This window comes from Nyctereutes procyonoides, unplaced genomic scaffold (genome assembly GCF_905146905.1).
Source record: "Nyctereutes procyonoides isolate TBG_1078 unplaced genomic scaffold, NYPRO_anot_genome, whole genome shotgun sequence".
NCBI lineage: Eukaryota > Metazoa > Chordata > Mammalia > Carnivora > Canidae > Nyctereutes > Nyctereutes procyonoides.
In genome coordinates, this window is record NW_026575047.1 from 6505429 (window position 1) to 6526213 (window position 20785).

At 51.1% G+C, this 20785-nt stretch overlaps 1 protein-coding gene across 3 annotated transcripts in view; it reads right to left on the bottom strand.

The window, feature by feature from the left end:
* Nucleotides 1–2437: 2437 nt before the first annotated feature.
* Nucleotides 2438–20785, bottom strand: part of CCDC149 (coiled-coil domain containing 149) — a 103772-nt gene continuing 85424 nt past the window's right edge. For all 3 annotated transcript variants that reach the window (XM_055326679.1, XM_055326677.1, XM_055326680.1), the window contains 2 exons: nucleotides 16103–16216; nucleotides 2438–4865 (listed from right to left, as the gene is read on the bottom strand). In XM_055326679.1, coding sequence (XP_055182654.1) covers nucleotides 4486–4865; nucleotides 16103–16216 — 494 coding nt within the window. In that variant the 3' untranslated portion in view covers nucleotides 2438–4485. The remainder of the gene's footprint in view (nucleotides 4866–16102; nucleotides 16217–20785) is intronic.

Below are 20785 nucleotides of genomic sequence, written 5' to 3' on the forward strand. Positions count from 1 at the left end.
ATCTGTATCTATCATTTTAAATTGCCTTCATGCTGTATCAACTTGCTTTGTTTTGTTTTTGGGAGCAATCATAACATCGAGAGACAGGTCCTTCTTATTTTTTCTGCTTTTCATTTCTAATTAGATTCACTACTGAGCTCTCTATTGCATCTCTGGTTTTCAAATTTTTCCCTGTTCAAAAAGACATCTGGAAAAAAAAAAGGGAATATGTTAAAGTAGTGGGTTAAGGGTGTGGGGGTTCTTTTTTGATATCCTAACTGAGGGTTCTTTTGGCTTTTTGACATCCTAACTGAGCCATGTCATGGTACCCTCGGTATTTATTAAGGACGGAGATTTTTTTTTTCCAAATGGAGGCTTCCAGAATGAAAGCAGAGGGCAGAGGGAGTAGGTACTCAAAGAGAGGACTTTTTTTTTTAAATAATTTATTTACTTGAGAGAGAGAGAGAGAACAAGCAGGGGCAGAGGGGGAGGGAGCAGGAGCCACCCCGCTGGGCAGGGAGACCAATGCGGGGCTCCATCCCAGGACCCCGAGATCATGAGCTGAGCTGAAGGCAGATGCTTAATCGATTGAGCCACCCAGACTCCCTCAGAGGGGCCTTTTTCAAAGAGAAGTTAGGACACCACGCCGACCAAAGGGCTGCAGAAAAGCGACAGAGTGAGGAGAAGCCCCAGTTTTTGGAGGAGCAGAAAACCAAGAGGGGCGAGGGCCTGCTGTAATTTTAAGGAAACATGGTAACACCAACCAGCTGGTAGCTGGTCTTTGAAATTCCCTGAAGACAGAATGAACCTTTTGTGTCCCATGGTGAATGGGGGTGTGAATGCCCCCGTGGGCCTCACTTCGGATGTCCAAAGATTCACCCCAATGCCCCAATGACTCATGCCAGAACCCATCCTAAGACCTCCTCGTCGCGATGGTGGCGTGTGCCGGGGACTGAGGGCCCAAGAGGAACGGATGATGGGAAAATGCACTTAGTTTGAGATTGCCAGGTGGAGCAGCTCCAGCCGGGGCTGAGCTGGGTGCCACCGGGGGCCTCCGAGCTAGCTCGGCGAGCGAAGCTTCTGGAGTAGCTGGTGGAGCTGCGAGGGGGAGATGAAGGCGGGCAGCGGGGGCATGGAAAGAGGCGTTAGGCGTGAGAAGTGCCCAGTTTAAAACAGCCACTGCATTTCCAGGGGCCTTAATTAAAAGAACGACACACGCTCATATGTAAAAATCCACACCTAGAGGCTCTCCGGTACCGAGCGGTCACGAGAAATGCAGGATGTGCAAACAAGCTTTCATTAAGAGACCTGTCGGCTCCGTTTCATTTATCCAGACTCCTCTGCAATCTGCCAGCAACTGAGCTGGAAAAATAGTGCAAGGACAGACACACTTGAAGAGGCGGACAAAGGTGGGAACGTCCCAGTGACAAAACAGAGCAGATGATAGAGCAGCCAGGGAAGCGCAGAGATGGGCCGGCTTTGTACTTCACCAACACCCAACTGCCGCCCTCCCCCCCAACTCCAGACTCTCAGGAGCACAATATTCTGGCCCTTTTAAGGGAAGAAAATGAAACAAAAGCAGATGTGGGGTTCAGGGACAGTGCTCCTGGGGGCCCACGCACACCTAGTCTCAACTTGCCCCTACTTTTGCTCGACACCTGATTTTGTTTTGGCGTCCACGCTTTTAGGGTCTGCATGTCCCATTCACATGGTGATCCTGAGGAACCCACCCCCTTCTCGGTAATTCCATCTCCCTCACCAGGGGCTGGTTTAGACAGAGGCGTGTGATGATTCTGGCCAATGACATGTGACAAGAACTAGGTTTCTTGCTCTTACATGCATGCACGCACACATGCATGCACCGACATGGGGAAGATACTTCCTTCTTGCCTTTGGACACGAATGCGAGAACAGGTGATTGATGCTGGAGCTGTGGCAGCCCTCTTGGCAGCTTGGGGGAGTGGCTGACACCGAGGCAGGCAGATGGAAACCCAGATCCTTGACGAATTGGCGAATAAACCAGCCCCGGGATATCCTGCTTCTGAAGTTCCTGTTATGCAACAGAATTCATTTCCCTATTGTTTAAGTTTCTTCAAGTGTGAATTGTAGCTGAGGGTACTCAGACTGATGCAAGGTTACCCGGTGGAAGCGGGGGAGAGAGAATGCTGTGCACTTCCACGATGACTCTCAGAAAGACAAAAAACAGCCAGAAGTGATTGCCGAAACTCCCTTTAATGTCTGTGGAACAGAGGAGCCGCGTTGGGCTGGAACGGCAGGGGCGAGACAGTGTCACACGGGCATATGGGGCATTGTCAAGGTTACACATGTGAACAGGGTCAAGTCATTGGCTCCAACTCCATCTAGTGACACAAAACCCTCCCAGGCAGACTGCACACACAGTTCGGGTTATCAGTCCCTCTGCCCCCCACCCCCACCCTGATCCCCACCCTCTCTGGGACTCACAGTAGTTTCCCCGCCCGTGATGGAATGTGATGGAGTTTGTTATAAGCACTGCTTTCCAGCAGGTGATTGAATGGGCCCTAAAGATGTGCACCTGGCCGACTGTGTGTCAAAACCAGAGCTTCCGTGGGGAGAGATTTTTCTTTTTATTATTATTGTATTAAATCTGGCTGTGATTTCCTTTGGTGGCTCTGGCGTACGATGCAGCAGTGCTGAACATTTGCAGATAGTTAAGGCCTAGTGCCGCAGGAAAATTATTTCTGTGGCTGCTGGCCTGTGCAAGCTCTGCAGCTGCAGAAGCCACCTCCCCGGAGAGGAAGCGGAGGTGGGGGGGTCTGGGGGGGCAGGGAGACGCTGAAGCGCAGGGGGATGAGTGGGGCACCGGGGCCTGACGGGCAGGGGCAGGTGGTGCGTCCAGGAGCAACAGCGCCCCGCCTCGGACATGCCCCTATTCCACTATTGGGGTGACCTCTGCTGAGTGGTAGGAAGGCAGCTGGAGGCCCACCCAGGCCCCAAACTGGACCTTCTTGTCTACACTCTGCTCGCCTTCACGGTGAGACAGCACAAAATCCGACAGAGCTCCTTCTCCGCTGGCAGAGTCACGCCAGAGGTGACACGTGGCGGGCTGGCCGCCCCCGTGCAGGGTGCTCACCTGGGATCACAAGCCTGCTGCAAACATCTGATGTTTCGGATGAATTTTCATCTTGCCCACCCCGGGAGCCTCTCTTTTTCCTGCAGGAGAGCCTCTCAAAGGAGCGATTCTGGTTCTTGGTGGGTGTGTGTGTGTATTGAGCTTTGGGATCTTGTATCAGGCCTTTCTGGGGGTAACGAACTGAGGTGAGCTCAAAGAAAGGTCTATTGTTTGACGAGCCCTCAATTTTCCATAGCTCCAGATGCCGCCTAGAAGAGCTAACTTTATCTGGAAGGAAAGGACCAGGAGGTTGGACATCCCCTCCTCCCCACCCTTGATTCTTGGTTCCCCAGTCCCCCGAAACAGGCTGTAATGAAGTTACTTTGTTTTCCTCTGTCTTTCCACTATCTGGGCAACTTGCTCTGTGTCTTGTCTCTAAGATCCCAGTACCTGGTGGCAAGGGGGGGGGGTGGGCAGCCCTAACACCGTGTGGAGGCCCGGAGGGTTTCACGCAGCACAAGAAACTGGATTGGCCCTAAGCAGCAATTTCTGTTTATCTCGCCCCAACCCCACATGGCCAGAAAACCCTACAGGCCAGAGAACCCTATATGCATCACAGGTTAAATGCAGAGAAGCAGCATTCCCAGGTTGTGGCTCTTATCTCAGAAACAAAAAAATACCTTCGGAGTCCCCCTCCTCCCGTCTTCTCCCTCCCATCACTCCAGGTCGATTAATCCTCCAGAATTACAGGCCGGAGAACGCAGCTCTAGCAGTCAGCAAACAGGTCTCCACGGGGACAGTGGATTTCAATCCGGGAAACCCAACCTTCTGAGCCCGAGTAAGCCCCTGCGCACCTGCCAGTCGGTGCCAGGACAGACAGGGCCGCGGGTGGGGTGCCCAGGACACCCACGCTGGGAGGTCCCCCCGGCCCCGACATGAGGAGGCAGAGCCGAGGGCCCTCTGGACCCATTATGCTCAGTGACACCTTTCTCTCCGGCCGCCTAACCGTCACAAAGACGGGGACCTGATGAAAAACCGCATCCGTTTCTAGCTCTTGCCATAATTTTGATCGACAACATTAAACGCTAATAGAAAAACATCTTATCTCTAATAAAACTAACGCTGGCGGGGAGACAGATCCGAACCCAGCCGTGTGGCCGCCGCGACTCCGGGCCTGCCCGTGTCCGCGGCGGGGCGTCTCCTGCAGAAAGATGACACGGAGGAGCCTGAGGACCCGCATTTAATAAATCAGACTGTGCCGGCACCGTCAGGATATTCAGGGTGCCGCAGGGCCCGCGCCTCCTGTTGCTCGCAGACGGGGGGGACGGGTCTCAGGAGAGCGGCTCCCCCGGGCTGCTCTGAGGCTTCCCGCACCCCCCGCGCCCCAGCGTGTCACCCCGCGGAGCCCTCGCCCCTCAGGTTTGCAGGGCGCTCCTGCCCGCGCCACCACCCCCGGGGGGCTCCTTGCTGTCCCCCGGGGCCGAGGCTCCGGCTGCTGCCTGGCTGGACTCAAAGGAGCCCGGGCGAGATTTGGGGGCGTCCCCCCTGCAGGCCATCTGGTGCCTCTGGGCCACCCCGGGGCTCGCTCGGCTGAGCCCTTCTGGTTCCAGCGCTGTCTGTGCCTCTGTCATTGTCGTGATTTCCCCCGACAGCCTGTCGGTCCCTTCTTCCTCGGAGGCCACCGAGGGGTCGCACCGGTCCCTGTGGCTCTGGCTCGCCGGGGCACGGACAGCCGGTCTGCCCGCATCCTCTGGGGCGCCCCGGCTTTCATCGCCATCCGGCTTCGGATCCTCCCCTGAAACAGAGCCAGACGGCGTCAGACCTCTGGCCTCACCTGTCTCTCCTCCCGACCTCGGGCCCACATCACGGGGACTCGGAGGCGGGCAAGGCCGCTGCGGGGGATTGGGGACGTGGGGTAACAGAGGAAGCAGCCACCCCGGCGACTGCGGGGTCACCGGCGGAGGGAAGGGGAGCGGAGGCCGTGGTCCGCAGCCACCCCTTCCCGGCACCTGCCATCTCCTGCTTCCCCCCCAGCCGCGCCTCCTCTGGAAGCATCTCAATTGCGGACACAGGTTCTGCAGATCCCGCGGCTCAGCAAAGACCTGGGATGTTTAGTAACGAAAGGAGGTGCTGGTGGCCTGCCGGGTGGGAGAGGGAAAGAACAGTGCGGGAGGGATTTAGGGTCCTCCGTCCTCCCATTCGCCAACAGCACCTCATCCTTTGATGCAGACTGCGGATGCTTCTTTGGTTTCTTTTTAAATTCTTTTAAAAAGATTTTATTTGTGTATTTACTCATGAGACACAGAGAGAGGGGTAGAGACACAGGCAGAGGGAGAAGGAGGCTCCCTGCAAGGAGCCTGATGTGGGACTCGATCTCAGGACCCCAGGATCATGCCCTGAGCCGAAGCCAGATGCTCAACCACTGGGCCCCCCAGGTGCCTCTCTTCAGTTTCAGTAAGTGCTATATGCAAAAGAAATGCTAAGCTCCCCACCCCTCCTAATGAAATTGTTCTGCCCAAACCTTTTCTCTAAATATCAGAAATTTTCAGGGTGCCTGGGTGGCTCAGTTGGTTAAGCCTCTGGCTTTGGCTCAGGTCACGGACCCAGGGTCCTGGGATCGAGTCCTGCACTGGACTCCTCACTCAGCAGGGAGTCTGCTTCCCCCTCCGCCTTTCCACCCTGCTCATGATCTCTCTCTTTCTCTCTCTCTCTCTCAAATAAATAAATAAAATGTTTAAAAAAAATAAGAAAAAATTTCCGAGCCCGACTAGACTGGCAGGGGATGGGAGGGAACGGGGTCCTGAGAACTTGGTGTGTAGCCCCATCCTCCTCCTCACTACCCTGTGATCAGGAGAACTTGTCTGGCCTCCTTTCCTCAGACACAAAACGAGGGGCAGGACTCTCCGATGTCCCTTCCAGACCTAAGCAGCGGTGGCTCTGCAGGCCTGAGCCACACTTTGGCTGCCACCTCCCAGCACCTGGTCGTGTGCATTCAATGCCAGGCTCTGAGGTTTGCAGAGGTCAAGGTTTTCTTAGTCCTCAGGCCAAACGGGTGAGATGCACGGAAGAGTCTCACGGGGCTGATTTCAGGGGAAGGAGTCTGGGGAACACTTCCGGGTACCCTCAATGGGACCTGGCAGGCCTCGGATACACGGGGATGCTTTCAGGCTGGCAGCTGGGACTCGGGGAAGCTGAGGGAGAGCTCAGGATGGCGAGAAATCGCTGACCCGTTCTGACCATCATCTGCCTGCCTGGGACCTTTCCCCGGAGCCTCGCTGCTTCCAGGATCCATTTTCATTCCTTTCACGTAGATCTCTGCCCGCAGCCTCATTTCCTACGGTTCTCTCATGTCTGTGTGTCCTTCCATGCAGTCTGTGCTATCCTGCAGTCTCTGCAGGCACCTAGGGGCCCCCCTCCCTAAAGTGAATCATGCCAGCTGACGCAGTTTAGGTGCTTTTCTGTGCCAGGCTCGGTGCTCAGCATTTTACATGTTTATCTTATTCCAGAATGTAAGCAATGGGGGGGGGGTAGGGGGGCTCACCTGACTTGTTCATAGTGCTTGGCATATTCTAAGCATTCAAGAATGTTGATAAAGAGTTCCTCACTTTCCTATTTGGATAACATACATAAAAGTGTGCCCATCGTTAAGTCTACCCCTCACTGAATTTGCACACTGGGGACACACCCATGGAACCAGCAACCAGGACAAGGGGCGAAATATCACCAACTCCCTACAGCCACTTCCCAGTCTCCTCCCCTAGGTTCCTTCCCAGCTGCTCTACTGCCAAGAGTGACCACTGGCCTGCACGAGACACCAAAAGATGAGTTTTGCACGGTCCTTGGAGTCGGTGCACGAGGACCGTACTGTATATCCTGGGTCGCGTCTGTGTTGCTCTAGGTGTATGAGACTGATCTATGTTACTGTCTGCGGAGTTGGTTCATTTGAATGCACCACAGTGTTCAACAAATATTTAAGCACCGAACGAAAACAAGCAGTCCGCAAGGAAATACAAATGGAGGGCAAACATGAGAAACGACGACATCGAGCTACCTAAAGATACCGAAATTGCAAAGAGATGCAATTTTTCATCTACCGGACTGGAAAAATTAAAAGGTTTGCTAAAGCTCAGTGTTGCTGAGGATGTGGGGAAACAGGTACGATCATACATTACAGAGGAGAATACAAATGAGCAAAACGCTGGGACAGGGCATGTAGGCAGTCTCTGTCACAATCCTGACGACGTTTACCCTTTGAATCAGCATTTTCATGATTAGGAATCTGCCTGTGGATGTTGGCCCAAATATTTCAAGATATACGTACCTAGATGCTCAATATGGCATTGTGGTTTTATTTTTGTTTTTGAAGATTTATTTATTCATTTGGGGGGGGGAGGTAGGAGCAGAGGGAGAGAATCTTCAAGCAGACTCCCCACTGAGTGCGGAGCCCAACTCAGGGCTCAATCTCACCACCCACGAGATCACAACCTGAGGCAAAACCAAGAGTTGGATGCTTAACTGACAGCGCCACCCAGGTGCCCCAGGACATAGCTTTTTTTTTTTTAATTTTTATTTATTTATGATAGTCAGAGAGAGAGAGAGAGGCAGAGACATAGGCAGAGGGAGAAGCAGGCTCCATGCACCGGGAGCCTGACGTGGGATTCGATCCCGGGTCTCCAGGATCGCGCCCTGGGCCAAAGGCAGGCGCTAAACCGCTGCACCACCCAGGGATCCCGGACATTGCTTTTTTTGTAGCAGAAACCTAGAGAGAATCTGAGTGCCCCTCAGATTCTGTTTATATTCGCAGAGTTGTAAAAATTTTTTTGGTGGTGTACACTAAAACTTGTAAGTTGTGTCTAGGGGGCAAGCTGAGGGTCAGGACAGAAAACAAGCATGGACGAAGACTTTAATTTTATATCTTTCTGTGTCATTTACATTTCACTCATTCATTCATTTATTTTTATTTATTTATGTATTTGTTTATGTATTTATTTATTTATTTATTTATTTATTTATTTATTTATTTATGTAGGCTCCACGCTAAGCACAGAGCTGAATGCAGAACTTGAACTCAAGACCGTGAGATTAACACCTGAGCTGAGATCAAGAGTCGGATGTGTAGCCAGTTGAGCCACCCATTTGCCCCTCTGTGTCACTTATATTTTAAACATGTGCTTGTGGGATGCCTGGGTGGCTCTGTGGTTGAGCGTCTGCCTTTAGCCCAGGGCGTGACCCCGGGGTCCTGGGATCGAGTCCCGCGTCGGGGTCCCCGAAGGGAGCCTGCTTCTCGCTCTGCCTACGTCTCTGCCTCTCTCTGTCTCTCATGAATAAATAAAAATCTTTAAAAAAATAAACATGTGCTTGTATTATTAATTTAAAAAGGTAAGATATGCAACCCGCAAGATTTTATCACCAGTTACGGTCTCGGCTTCCCTTTTCCGCACTACGCTGTAGACCTACGAGCCTCCATCCGCGGCTTCCATTGCCCGGCGTGGATTCACAGCTCAGATCCTTCCGTCTGGCCTGCGTCCTTCCTACCAGCCAGCGCTGTCACCACATCCAATGCTCCTCTCCGTCCCCTCCTGTCTCCTCTGTAGCATGTTTCTAAGGGCCACATCCACCTCTCGAGCTTCTCTCCCTTTTGTTCCCCAAACACTGTATCCTTCTGTTTCTCCCTCAACCCAGCTCGGTAAGGATGCCGTAGTCATTTCCCGTAGCTGCTGGAACAAATCACCACGGATTCAGCAGCTTCAAAGAACACGCATTTATTCTCTTATGGTTCTGGAGGTCAGAGGTCCAAAATGGCTTTCGCTGGGCCAGCACCAAAGCCACACGACCTTGGAGGCTCTAGGGGGAAGATGTGTTCCCTGCCTCTTCAGCTTCTAGTGGCTGCCAGCGCTCCATGGCTTGCAACAGCATCCCTCCAACCATCCCTGCCGCGTGGTCACACTGTCTTCTCTCTTCTGTGTCTGCCAAATCTCTGTCTGCCTCCCTCTTACAAGGAGACATAGGAGTCCATATAGGACCCAGCTGGCTAATCCGGAATAATCTCTCCAGCTAATCCAGAATAATCCTCTGTCTCAAAGTAAATCAATCATGCTGGCATGTGCTTTCACCCATCAAAGGCCACATTTACAGGTTCCAGGAATTAGGACCTGAGATCTTTAGGCGCCATTATTTAGCCTACTCTGGATGCCTCCTGGGTTCCAGATCTCCCTCTGGCCCCTCAGAGTGGGCCCCCCTCAGCTATGTGCCATGCGTTTCCCTTGTCTTCATTCACTCTCACTCCCTGGCCATCTCATGACCTCAATTCGGCTCCCACATCTGTGTCTGTGGCTCTGACCCCTTTCTGCCGGTGATGCACCTCCTGGTTTCTGGCTGCCAACTGGATTCCCCGACCTGGATGATCTGGAAACCTCCTCCCCCTTCAGCCTCCCCCAGTAGGTGTCCTGGGGCCTGCCATGCCAGGACTGGGTGCGTGGCGATTTGGGCTTCACACCTTGTATTACTGTTCTCTCTTTTCCTACCCATCAACCGCCGGGTAGTACTTATGACCTCTGGGCCATGAACCGAAAGCAACCTCTCCACCACCCAAATTTGAACGTGGAAACCCCAATCCTGAAAGTGATGGTATTAGGAGGTGTGGCCTCTGGGAGGTGATTCAGTTTAAATGTGCTCATGAGGGTGAAGGCCCCATCATGGGATTACTGCCCTTTAGAAGGGGAAGAGAAACCAGAGTTCTTGTTCTCTCCGTCTCTCTCTGTCTGTCTGTCTGTCTGTCTCTCTCTCTCTCTCTCTCGGCCGCTGAGGACACAGCACATGGTTGTCGGCAAGTCCGGTAGAGAGGACCCTCACCAGACACTGAACCTGCCAGCAGCACCCTGATCTTGGACTTTCCAGCCTCTAGAACTGCGGGAAATAAATATCTGCTGTTCACGAGGCTCCCGATAGTCTCTTGTTAGAGGCGCCTTGGCTAATTAAGACACTCATGGCTTCTTGCACCTGCCTCTTCCTCTCCTTTCTCAAGGCAGACCCTCCCCGGTCACGGCTGGATTTCTAAGACCTCTCTATATAAGTCACGAGGTGCATTTCCCCAAAATTTCAGCTGGATTTGATTTAACACCACCTCAGCCAATGGACAGGTGAGCATTCAGAAAGCAAGTGCAAACCACTCCTGATGGTTCATAAACCTACACCCTGGCGGGCGACAGCAATGTGGTGACTAGTTGTAGGATCTGTATGAATTTTTGAGGATTATTTATATCATTTAGAAAGGCTCGGCATTCAAAAAGTGTGTAAGGCTAATTACTTACAGCCTAAAAAGTCGCTCAGATCTAAAAAGTTTGAATTAAAAGGCAGCCTAGGATTTCTACATGTGACAATATTATTCTACGCGTGTTCCATTTTAACCGTGCAGATGGTGCATAAAGGTATCTGTTAGTAAGAACAGTGTGTGTTTTGAGCATCGATTTATTTAATTAAGTGACTGCATGTGGTCGTGAGGCTTTATTAACCTAATCAAGCATTTACAAGTGCTGAACCCCAGAGTTAAAAACTCTGAGGAACTCCAGAAGAAATGAAATGTTAGTGAGCTTCGATGCACCGTTAGGCCTGAGATGAAGGGACGCAGGAAGGGGTGGTGGGAGACGGAAGTGGTGGGTGCGATGCTTGGCACACTGGAATCACAGGGGGCGGGAGGGGCAACTCAACCTTGACCACTGTCCCCACACCCCGGGCCCCACACCTCTGGTACAAATTTGCCTCCCCCGTTCCAAAAAAAGCCATTTTCTTTCTCTTTAGCCTTTTCGATGTCCACAGACAAAGCCCCAGGGACAGAAGTTTGACCAGGTCTACTGTATCCTGTCTCCTACCTGCTATAGTGATGGGCAGCAGCGTCTTACTGTCCCAGGAGAGATCACTGACTTCGGGAACTTTCCTGTACCTGAAACTGACGCCTTTGCTCGTATTACAGTGAAACCCACGAACATACAAATGTGCAAGTGACGCAAGCCTTGATTTTTTTTTTTTTTTTTTTTTAGAAAATAACTAGATCAGTTCAGCCAGAATAATACGTTCTTTCCTAATGGGTTTCTTTGCTTCTCATCTCCCCTCCCCCCTGCCCCCGCTCTGATCCAAACAGCCTGGGGAGGGACCTCGCCTAAAACTTTGCCACTGCAAGTGGGGTCCACAAAGAGTGGTGGCACCGCAGCCTGGGAACTTGTTAGACATGTAGGATCTCAGGCCCTGCCCCACACCTCCTGGTTCAGAGCCTGCATTTTTTTATTTAATATTTTATTTATTCATGAGAGACACAGAAAGAGAGGCAGAGACACAGGCAGAGGGAGAAGCAGGCTCCATGCAGGGAGCCCGATGCGGGACTCGATCCCAGGATCCTGGGGTCACACCCTGAACCAAAGGCAGATGCTCAACTGCTGAGCCACCCAGGCGCCCCCAGAATCTGCACTTTAACGAGGTTCCAGGCGATCTGGGTGCACATTATAGCGTAAGAAGCATCAAGAGCTTTACACACAAATCTATTTTTGTAGTCACTAATCTGTCTGAGCTCCTGGCCTGACGTTCTAGGCCTTGAATGACTCAACCTCCATCTACCTTTCTACTGACACCCCAACTCCTGCCCTTGTAGCCCCACACTCCCCCCAGCCCTGCCCCCTAGGCCTCTGGCTGCGTGGATGATGGCGCGGTGTCGCCTCCATCATGCAGGCAGGTGGCTGGCTCCATCTCCACCTCCACTCCAAAGCCCGTGGGATTCAATCCGGGCAGATGTCATCTCTACAGCACCCTAATCTCCACAAAGCTGCATCTAGACCTCCGGGGGAACCCTGTGGTACCTTTTTACTCTTTCACCCCTTTAGTTGTTACTTGGGTGTACTTGGCTTATAAAGATCACCTGGAGTACAAGACCTTACCTGTACCTTGCCAGTTTTTATTTTGTATTTATTGTTATTTTTTCCCCATCAGTGTTTAAGCTGTGCCAATGTTCTATATATAGTGGGGACTCAATAAATAGCTTATTAAATGCTCAGGCCTGCAGACATATATATGAATGCGTGAACAAACGAACGTATCAGATATGGAGATGCCACACGTACATAAACGAAAGCAGCCCTTGAACGTATGGTAGTTGTTCGAGGCTGTATTTGGCTTGTGATCCGAAGAAGTTCTTACAATGGCAATTTCGGGAAAAAAAAAAAAAAAGACTTCTAACTCACACATTTAGCTCCATCCGGGGCAGCTCAGGGAAGCAATAACATAATTTTCATACTAACAGAAGAAAACTTTTATGGTGGTTGTACAGGGGCGATGGGAAACACAGAGTCAAAATGAGCAAGTTTCCAACCAAGGAGCAAGAATGGGTAAATTACGGTCCTTTCTGCAGTTAAATTTTTCACCAACGTGAGATGAATAAACTCCTTCTGGAAATTACTCTTATGAAATTACTTCTTCCAGGACACTTAATAGTATATTCCGGTGCCCCTGAAAAATTAATTAACCTTACCTGTAACAACCTAACCCCTAAACCATTTGCGCTGTTTTTACTGTGGGTCAGGCTAATCTTCTCTACCTTAATTTACACCGAAGGAAGGGTGGTCTAAATTACACCGGGGCCTTTTGGTCGCTGGTACTTTGCCTTGTGCCATTTCTTTAGATGACATTCTGCTCATGTCCAAACGCATGAATCTTTTTTAAAATGGCAAACCTCTGAGATTACCAGGGAGAACTTTTCAACCTTTTTTGGGGGTTGGAGGGAGGGTAGCAACACTGCTGCCATCCTTAGAGGTCAAAATACAGCTGCAAGCAGGAGGTGGACAACACCATAATTCTATTGTTTGGTCCTATCGGGGAATTTTTTTTTTTTTTCTGAGGAAGTCTGGATTTTCAGAGCCTTGTGACCATAAAGATAGAGGGGCCAGGCTCCAACCAGGATTAGATTATGGGTCAACAGCAAGATTTATCAATCCTCTCCACCCTTTCGTTATCTGAAAGATATCTAAAAAGTACACCCAAGTCATTTTCAGGAGACAAAGAAAAGTTACCGAAAATGCCACAGCTGTTGATCTGTATAACTAGGGCCTTTGCTACTTGCTGGGGGAACAAAAATCTTCCTTTAACTCTGTGATTCTGTTAACTCTTAAACTGCGAGAGTTCTGGTTTTCCTTTGAGAATGGACACATAGTGTTGCCATTTCCATTAAAGAAGGATTGTTGAGCTAGCTCCGCCTGGGGAAATATTATTAGAAAATCATTGTAATTATCCTGTGCTGTTTTAGCAAACAGAATTAGCGTCATTAATACTTATTAATAACAAACACATATCAATAATGAGGAGGCAATCAACTGATATAAATGCTTTATGACACAAATAGTACAGAACAAAAAAATATTCTTCTCTAAAAAGATGAAGAAAAAAGTAGCTCTTCGCAGGAAGACTGTTGACTAACAAGTCTCCCAAAAATGTGTCACCCTCCCACATTGGCCCAAAGGGGACATTCATCTTCTTTTGTTAACTGATCTCCGATGGGCTTTGTCCTCCCAAGTGGGAGCTTCTTTCACTTGGAATTAATCAGAGATGCGGCGGTGATGAGACCATCCCAGACGCTGACAGCCGCTACATAAATGCTTCCTTATTCCCACCCGCACTGGTGAAGGACAGGCCTGGAACAATGAGAGCTAATGATGGAACTCTGGAAGCTATCATTTTGAATCAGGCCATTACTTATGCTACCCTTGTGAAAATCAAGCCCGGCTCATGTTGCATTTCAGTTTAGCAGGCCTGCGCCCACCCAGGGGCTCTGCAAGCTCAGAGCAGACAGAGGGCTTCAGATCTCCACGCGGACACCGGGTGCTGGCATGGGATGACCATCGGCCAAGGCACGCTCCAGACTGCACGGTGGGCCATGGTGTGTTACAGGCCAGACTTGCAAACAGCCGCGTGCTGCTGGCTGGAAAGAGCCGCCTTGCCTTCTGGCCAGTGTGAAAGCCACCCGAGTCAGGGGCTCTCTCTCTCTAAGAATTCTCCTTGCATACGCTTGGGGATCCTCTCTGTTGAAATCCTAGACCTGTCCTATTCTTACCATTCTATGCACTGTTATGAGTGATTGAGACAAGCTTCAAAACATAGCTGTGCAGATGCACACGAGTGAGCCTTGCCGAGCCCAGCTCAGATTAGCAGAACTGCTCGCCTGAACCAAAGACTCCTGATAAATAGTACATGGTAGCTGCTTCCAGTTCTACATGTTGGGGTGGTTTGTTACACAGTGGTAGCAACGGATTCGACTAGTTAGTACAGTTTGATAAAAGCACAGTTTTTAGGTCAGATAATCATCAGGTTAGAAAGACAGGGCAGCCCAGGTGGCAGGGTTACAATGTTAAGAGGAAGACAATTGGGGGCCACTAGAGATTTCTAAGCAGGGTACAGACATGTTGGAGAGCAGTTCTCCAGAAGCTTTATTGTACAGAAGCAGAGGGAAGACGGGAATGAAGTAGGGAGAGTCTAGAAGACAGGGAAATTGGGACTGAATTCCTGTTGAGGAAAGCAAGAGGGTTAAGCCAAAGCCAGAGGTGGTAGGAATGGAGGTGTGAGAAACTCTGAAGAAAGCGTGGCCCCAGACCAGATGTGGATGGGGAAGGAAAGTTGACAGTGGTCAATGGTGACTCCAGATGTAGCTGGGTAGCTGAGGGAGTGACGAAAAAGGGAGGAAATGTGGAGAGTTGGTGACATCATACTTGAGAAGTCCAAAGAATATTTAGGTGGTAAAGTTTGCACTTTGGGAAATAAGAGGCTGAAAGTCTGCAGATGGCACCTAGTAGGGGGGAAATATTTTGAGAATATTTTCATAGAGGTGATGGTTGCAGGCATGACTCAGAGCAAGAGAAAATGGAGAAAAAATATAGAAATCAAGGAAAGAACCTTGGCACCTGCATGCTGGGTATATTAGGTACCTATTGCTGTGCCACAAATGACTTCCAAACTTAGCAGGTAGAGACTCAGGAACCTGGGAGAAGTTTATCTGGGTGGTTCTCACTAGTGGTCACTCATGAAATTATCATTAAAATGTTAATGAGGGCTGTTGTCATCTGAATGCTTGACCGGGGCTGGGGAATCTGCTTCCACCATATGGCTGGTGGCTAGAAGGCCCAGTTCCAGACCACATGAATGGCATGTGGGACTGCTTGGGTATCCTCAAGACGTGACAGCCAGCTTCCTTTGGAGAGAATGACCCAAGACAGAGAGAGCAAGGAAAACCCTATATATGTTTTATGACCTGGCCTACGAAGTCACGTACCATTACTTATGCTGTATCCTATTAGTCACATGGATGAATCCTGATACAACGTGGAGAGAAATATACAAGGGCATGAATACCAGGAAGAGGGGATCATTTGGGGCCATGCCGGAAGCTGGCAATCACACTGAGGGTAGCAAAAGATGACAAAAGAAAACTTAGAAAGATGGGAAAGATAGTTTAGCTGGGGAAACAAGATTGCCACCTGGGAAGACAGCTGCGACTTGCCCTTGTGGGCTTCTCCGGCACCCTCAATGGGCCTGTGATCCCCTTCAAGACACTCTGCCTCCAGAAGGTGTGTCTGGTAGAGGAGAAGCTTTTATTCTGCTTTCGACTGATTCCTACACCACACACCCTGTGCCCGGCAATGTGCCAAGATCTCCCCAAGGGTGGCTCCATCATCTCACCAGCACAGAGGCGAGGCAACAGACAGAAGTCACTAGTCCAAATTCTCAGTGCCAACACGATGTGGGGGTAGAGTATGAGCCTGAGCTGTTCAAGTCCGGAGCCCTTTCTCTCAACCTCTGTGCCACTGTGCTGAGGACAGAGGCCTGCATTCTTCTGCTGGAAGCCCCCAAAAAAGACAAACCATGTAGGCAACAAGAGGAAATGCAAGGGATGACCTCGCGGCGCCAGAGAAGCTGCAGGAAGGGGAAGAACTGACGTCCGCCGAGCCCACCTCTGTGCCAGGCCCAGGTCGGGCAGAGGCGGAGAAATCAAGGTGTACTTACCGTCCTGGGAATTTGCTTTGTTCTCAGTGGGCTGCTCGATGAACTTCAGCAGGGGGGATCTTGACCTCTGTATGGGAAGACTGGGGTCACTGAAGAGTATGGTGTCCTTGCTCCCTGTTGTGGAAAAGGGGGAAATGGACATAATATGTCACCAGCTGACTTGTGGTGATATTCGCCCCACACAATCGACTGGCTGTTTGGGTGAACGAGGCACTTTCTTTAATCATAGGTAATGCTGTGGAAGGGAGGTGGCCAGCAGGTTCCTTCTGTAGTGTGAGGACCAGGCAGTGAGGTCCAGGGCCAGTCTGGGGGTCCTGAGAGTCTGCTCAGGACGTGGCCTCCCACGAATGCCATCATTACAGGGCAGCCTGTTAGGTTGGCTCAAAAGTGAGCGGCTTTGATCTGGGTGAGATGACAACAGGCCTAACCACAGCAGAGTATTTCGGAGTGCGGGTTTTGGGGCCACACTATGGGGTTTGTGTTCTGGACTCCGTCGCCTGCTAGTGGGCTGACCTCCTGCGAGCCACCTGGCCTCGGAGTCCTCATCTGTAAAATGGGCAGCGCCCACCTCGTTGGGCAGTGGTGATGAAGTGAAATGATCCAGGGAAAGCACTTAAGCACTTCATTAGTGCTCAGTACACATATTTTGAAATTATTCTGTTACAGTGTAGACAGCACTGCCATATACACTACCTTTGGTTTAATCCACTGTGGTCATTTAGACCGAGTACTGACTGTCATAAGGCAGGTGGTATCAGGTTTCCCCATATTGTTAGAACATAGAGTCCCGTTCCAGCCAAACCCTTTTATCTGTATGAAGTTTGCAAGTGGACAGAGGGGCTGAGGGAAAGACTGTTATGCCTCTACTCTTGGGGCCATGGCAAGTTCTGGAAGCCAGGAGCAGGGAAGCATGGCTTTGAAACACGGGCATCGTGAACACAGACACACAGACACAAAACACGTGGACATGAAGGGATGCTGCCCAGGGGTCAGGAGAGCACAACAAGCGGATCTGATCCCAGACTTCTGTCCACAAGGCCCGGTTATTCCCTTGGTGGCAACGGCAGTGCCGAAAACGAAACACCCCCCCCCCCCGGTCTGTGGTCCCAGCCTGTGCTCCAGCCTTAGCTGTCCAAATCTGAGCATGACCTTTTCTAAAGCCAAGCCATTAAACCTCTCTGGGGCTCAGATCGGGGACCCCAAAGCTTTGTGATGTTACCCTGTTTCAGATTCAGCAGACACAGAATGGTATTTCTGTAGAGAGAATGGTATTTCTGCATCTCTACAGAATTCTACAGGGTTCTAAAGAATCCTCCTTCAGAGAACCAGGTAGACCTCGGACCATACCTCTGAGCCCTCAGTCCGCTTACAATACTGTCTTCCCATTAGGGAACTTCATTTCCAAGACTATAGGAGAGAGTTTGGCATACAGTAGGTGCTTAATAAATAGTCAGTGAACATCTGAATAAATAGGTGATGGATTCTTGGGACTCCTGATGTTGTGGTGGGCAAAGGTACTTTTTTTTTAATTTTTTATTTTATTTATTCATAGAGACAGAGAGAGAGAGGCAGAGACACAGGCAGAGGGAGAAGCAGGCTCCATGAAGGGATCCCGACGTGGGACTCGATCCCGGGTCTCCAGGGTCACGCCCTGTGCTGCAGGCAGCGCTAAACCGCTGCGCCACTGGGGCTGCCCTAAAGGTGCTTTTTTTAAGCAGAAAGAGCCCTCTGGTTTCTGCCGAGGGTCATCCCAGAAGAGAAGTCTGGCGGGAGCCAATCCTGAAGCTCTCCACTGGCACAGCTACTATCTTACATAGAAAAAAACCCGAAATCTTTAAGGACGCAGTCTGGAGAACTGTCCCAAAGAGAACTAGATCTACAGGCTGGGCTATTGCTAAGAGGCTCTCAGGAAGAAATACACGCCATCAGGTCTCCCTTCGTACTGCAAGGACCAGCTGGGAACACTTTCAGGGTTCCTGGGACCCCGCAGCAGATGCCTCAGGGTGGACTTCTTTCCTTTCCCTCGATCAAGGCAACCACTGCTATCCCCAAGTCAGGGAAAATTCCATTTCTTGAGGCCCCTTTCCCTAGCAGATAGGCTGTTCCTGCAGGAAGAGACACACGCTGCCCCTCTGTGTCCTGGCCAGCCCTCCGAGTCCCCTCTGCCCTGGTGGCCCAGGAATCAGAATTACGGGCAGAGCCGGGAGCCGGCCTCAGCTGAGTGCGAAGGTGGCCCTACGGGAGGCCCTCAGCCCTTCCTGTCATGAGGGGTTCTCCAGGGTGCCAGGCCTCCGTGGGCCTCTCCAGCCGCAGAGCATCATCTGTGGCACAAGGGCTCCACTGAAACACAGGACCAGCACCAGCCTCTCCAAGAGGGAGTGACAAGCAGAAGGGGAGGGAAGCCACTCCATGGCCCATCACAGTGGGGGGCGGGCGGGGAGAGGATAAGCACTTCCCGGAATTCCTGCCTGGAGAGATCATGTCCTAACCCGAAGGTAAAATGGTAAGATTTGATCCTTCTTGCAAGTGCTGGAAGGATCTGCAGGCCTCCCCAGAAGCCTGTCCCGCTGTTGCTCAGTCTGGCTTCCATCTATGCTGAGGGACATGAGCTCCAACCCGATAATGTGCCATCTCACTGTTTCATTTTGGTGCCTGGGCCTGGACGAGGAGGGGTGGGGCGAGGTGGCCCACAAGGAGTCAAGCTGCAGCCCCTCCACTTGCTGGCAGCCCCTCCACTTGCTGGCGCGTGAGTGCCTGGAAGCCCTCCTGGCTCCCTGAAACACAGCATCCCTCCTCCCCTCCTCCCCTCCTCCCAAATGTACCAAGCACTTTCAAAATTGCACATTTTCCTCCTCAGGCTGATGCTTAGAGTGGAGAAGAGAGAATTAAAATGAAAAACTCGAAGAGCCAGGCTCTGCTCTTGCCAGGTTTTTTTTTTTTTTCTGGCTTTGAGGGTTTCTTTTTGGAGCAGGAGCACATCCAGGAAACCTCCCGTCAAAGCCCCTAAGCACCACCCTCCCTGCAGAGGCTAGCAAAGGGCTGGGGAAACTGAGGCTGGGGGGAGGGGTGTCATTCCCTCCTAGGGGACCAGGTTGGTTGCCCCCCACCCAGTACCCTGATTTCTCACAGGAGCCCGTGCCTTCCCACCTCCTGGGAACCGATTAAGCAGTCTGGATTATGCTCTGCTATCCAGATATGGATTATGCTCTGCTTCTCCACGCGGGCTGGGACACTTGTCAAACTTGCCTGTTTCCCAGCAAGATCACAAATTCTCCCCAACCCTATCGAACAACGTGGAGAACCACGTATTTGTTGGCTGAGACTGAAAAGGGAGGGAGAAGAGATCCAAAGAACAGTCCTCATCCACTCGAAGTCCAGCAGCAGTTCTGTCTTGGAGGAAGGCCGACTTCACCGCTGCCCCTCGGAGTCTCAAGGGAGACTCTTCTGGCTTCTGAATCCGTCTTCTCCAGTCCATCTTGCTTTGGAAACCAGTCCCCAACTGACCTCACCGCCCCCCCTCCCATTCCTCTCTTCTCTGAACTGCAGTTCCCCAGCACAGGTGGAAACACCTGAGTCCAATACCAGCACCTGCAGCCTTCGGTACCCTCTCATTTCCCAAGCCTTGATTTTTTCATCTGAAATGAGAGGGTTAGACTAGATCCGGGAAGGGGAAATGTTTGCTCTCATGTGTCAACTCTAGCCAGGAGGTGGCTTCCTGGAAAACCAGTGGGGACGTCTGTTCTGAGGGCCACATGTGTAAGCAGCATGCAAGGGCCGTGCGATTGATTAGCGATGCCTGACACTGGCGCGGCAATGGGTGTTCCATAATGTACACCAAGTGCTGGCCGTCCTGGAACTCTTGGCTCTCCACATCCTTCCAGGTCTGACAGTCGATGACTCTTCACATTCTTCACTCACACACCAACGCCTTCATCACTCGGCACTTAATTATGCATCACTTTCTGCTTTCTTGTCACTGCTAGATGTGTACGCATCTCGCTTCCCCAGCGGGACTCTGGATTCTTAGAGGGGGCAAGGGGCATGACTAGAATGCTTGGTGCAGAACCGAATTCGCAAAGTTGATGCTCAAAAAGGTATCAATAGGGGTGACTGGGTGGCTCAGTCGGTTAAGCATCTGCCTTTAGCTCTGGTCATGATCACAGACAGGGTCCTGGGATCAAGTCCCGCATCACACTTCCTGGCCCAGGGAGCCTGATTCTCCCTCTCCTGCTCCCCCTGCTTGTGCTTTCTCTCTCTCTCTCAAATAAATAAAATCTTTTTTTTTTTTAAAAAAAAAAAAGGTTTCAACACACTGATGGACTGATTTGTTAAAGACAACGCTGATCCTTTCAAGATGCTCCTAAGTAAGAGAAAGCTAGCAATTCTCTGAAATTACTGTGACTCATTCCCCTCCGGGGGGTTGCAACTGATATGGCTTCTATGTGGGGAGGAGAGGAAGAGGAAGAGGAAGAAAAATGGAAGAAAAAGAGAAAGAGGTGGAGGAAAGGATGAGAAGGAGGTGGAGGTGTAGAAGGGGAGGGAGGAGGAAAGCACAGGCTGCCCCTTGCTCCCCCTTCCTCCAGTACTCGGTAGGTTAAATGGGGACCAGGAACCAATGAGTGGATGGAAGGGGTTGATTGGATTTATACGGCAAGAGGCCCTTCCCTTACTATTTCCCTCTGT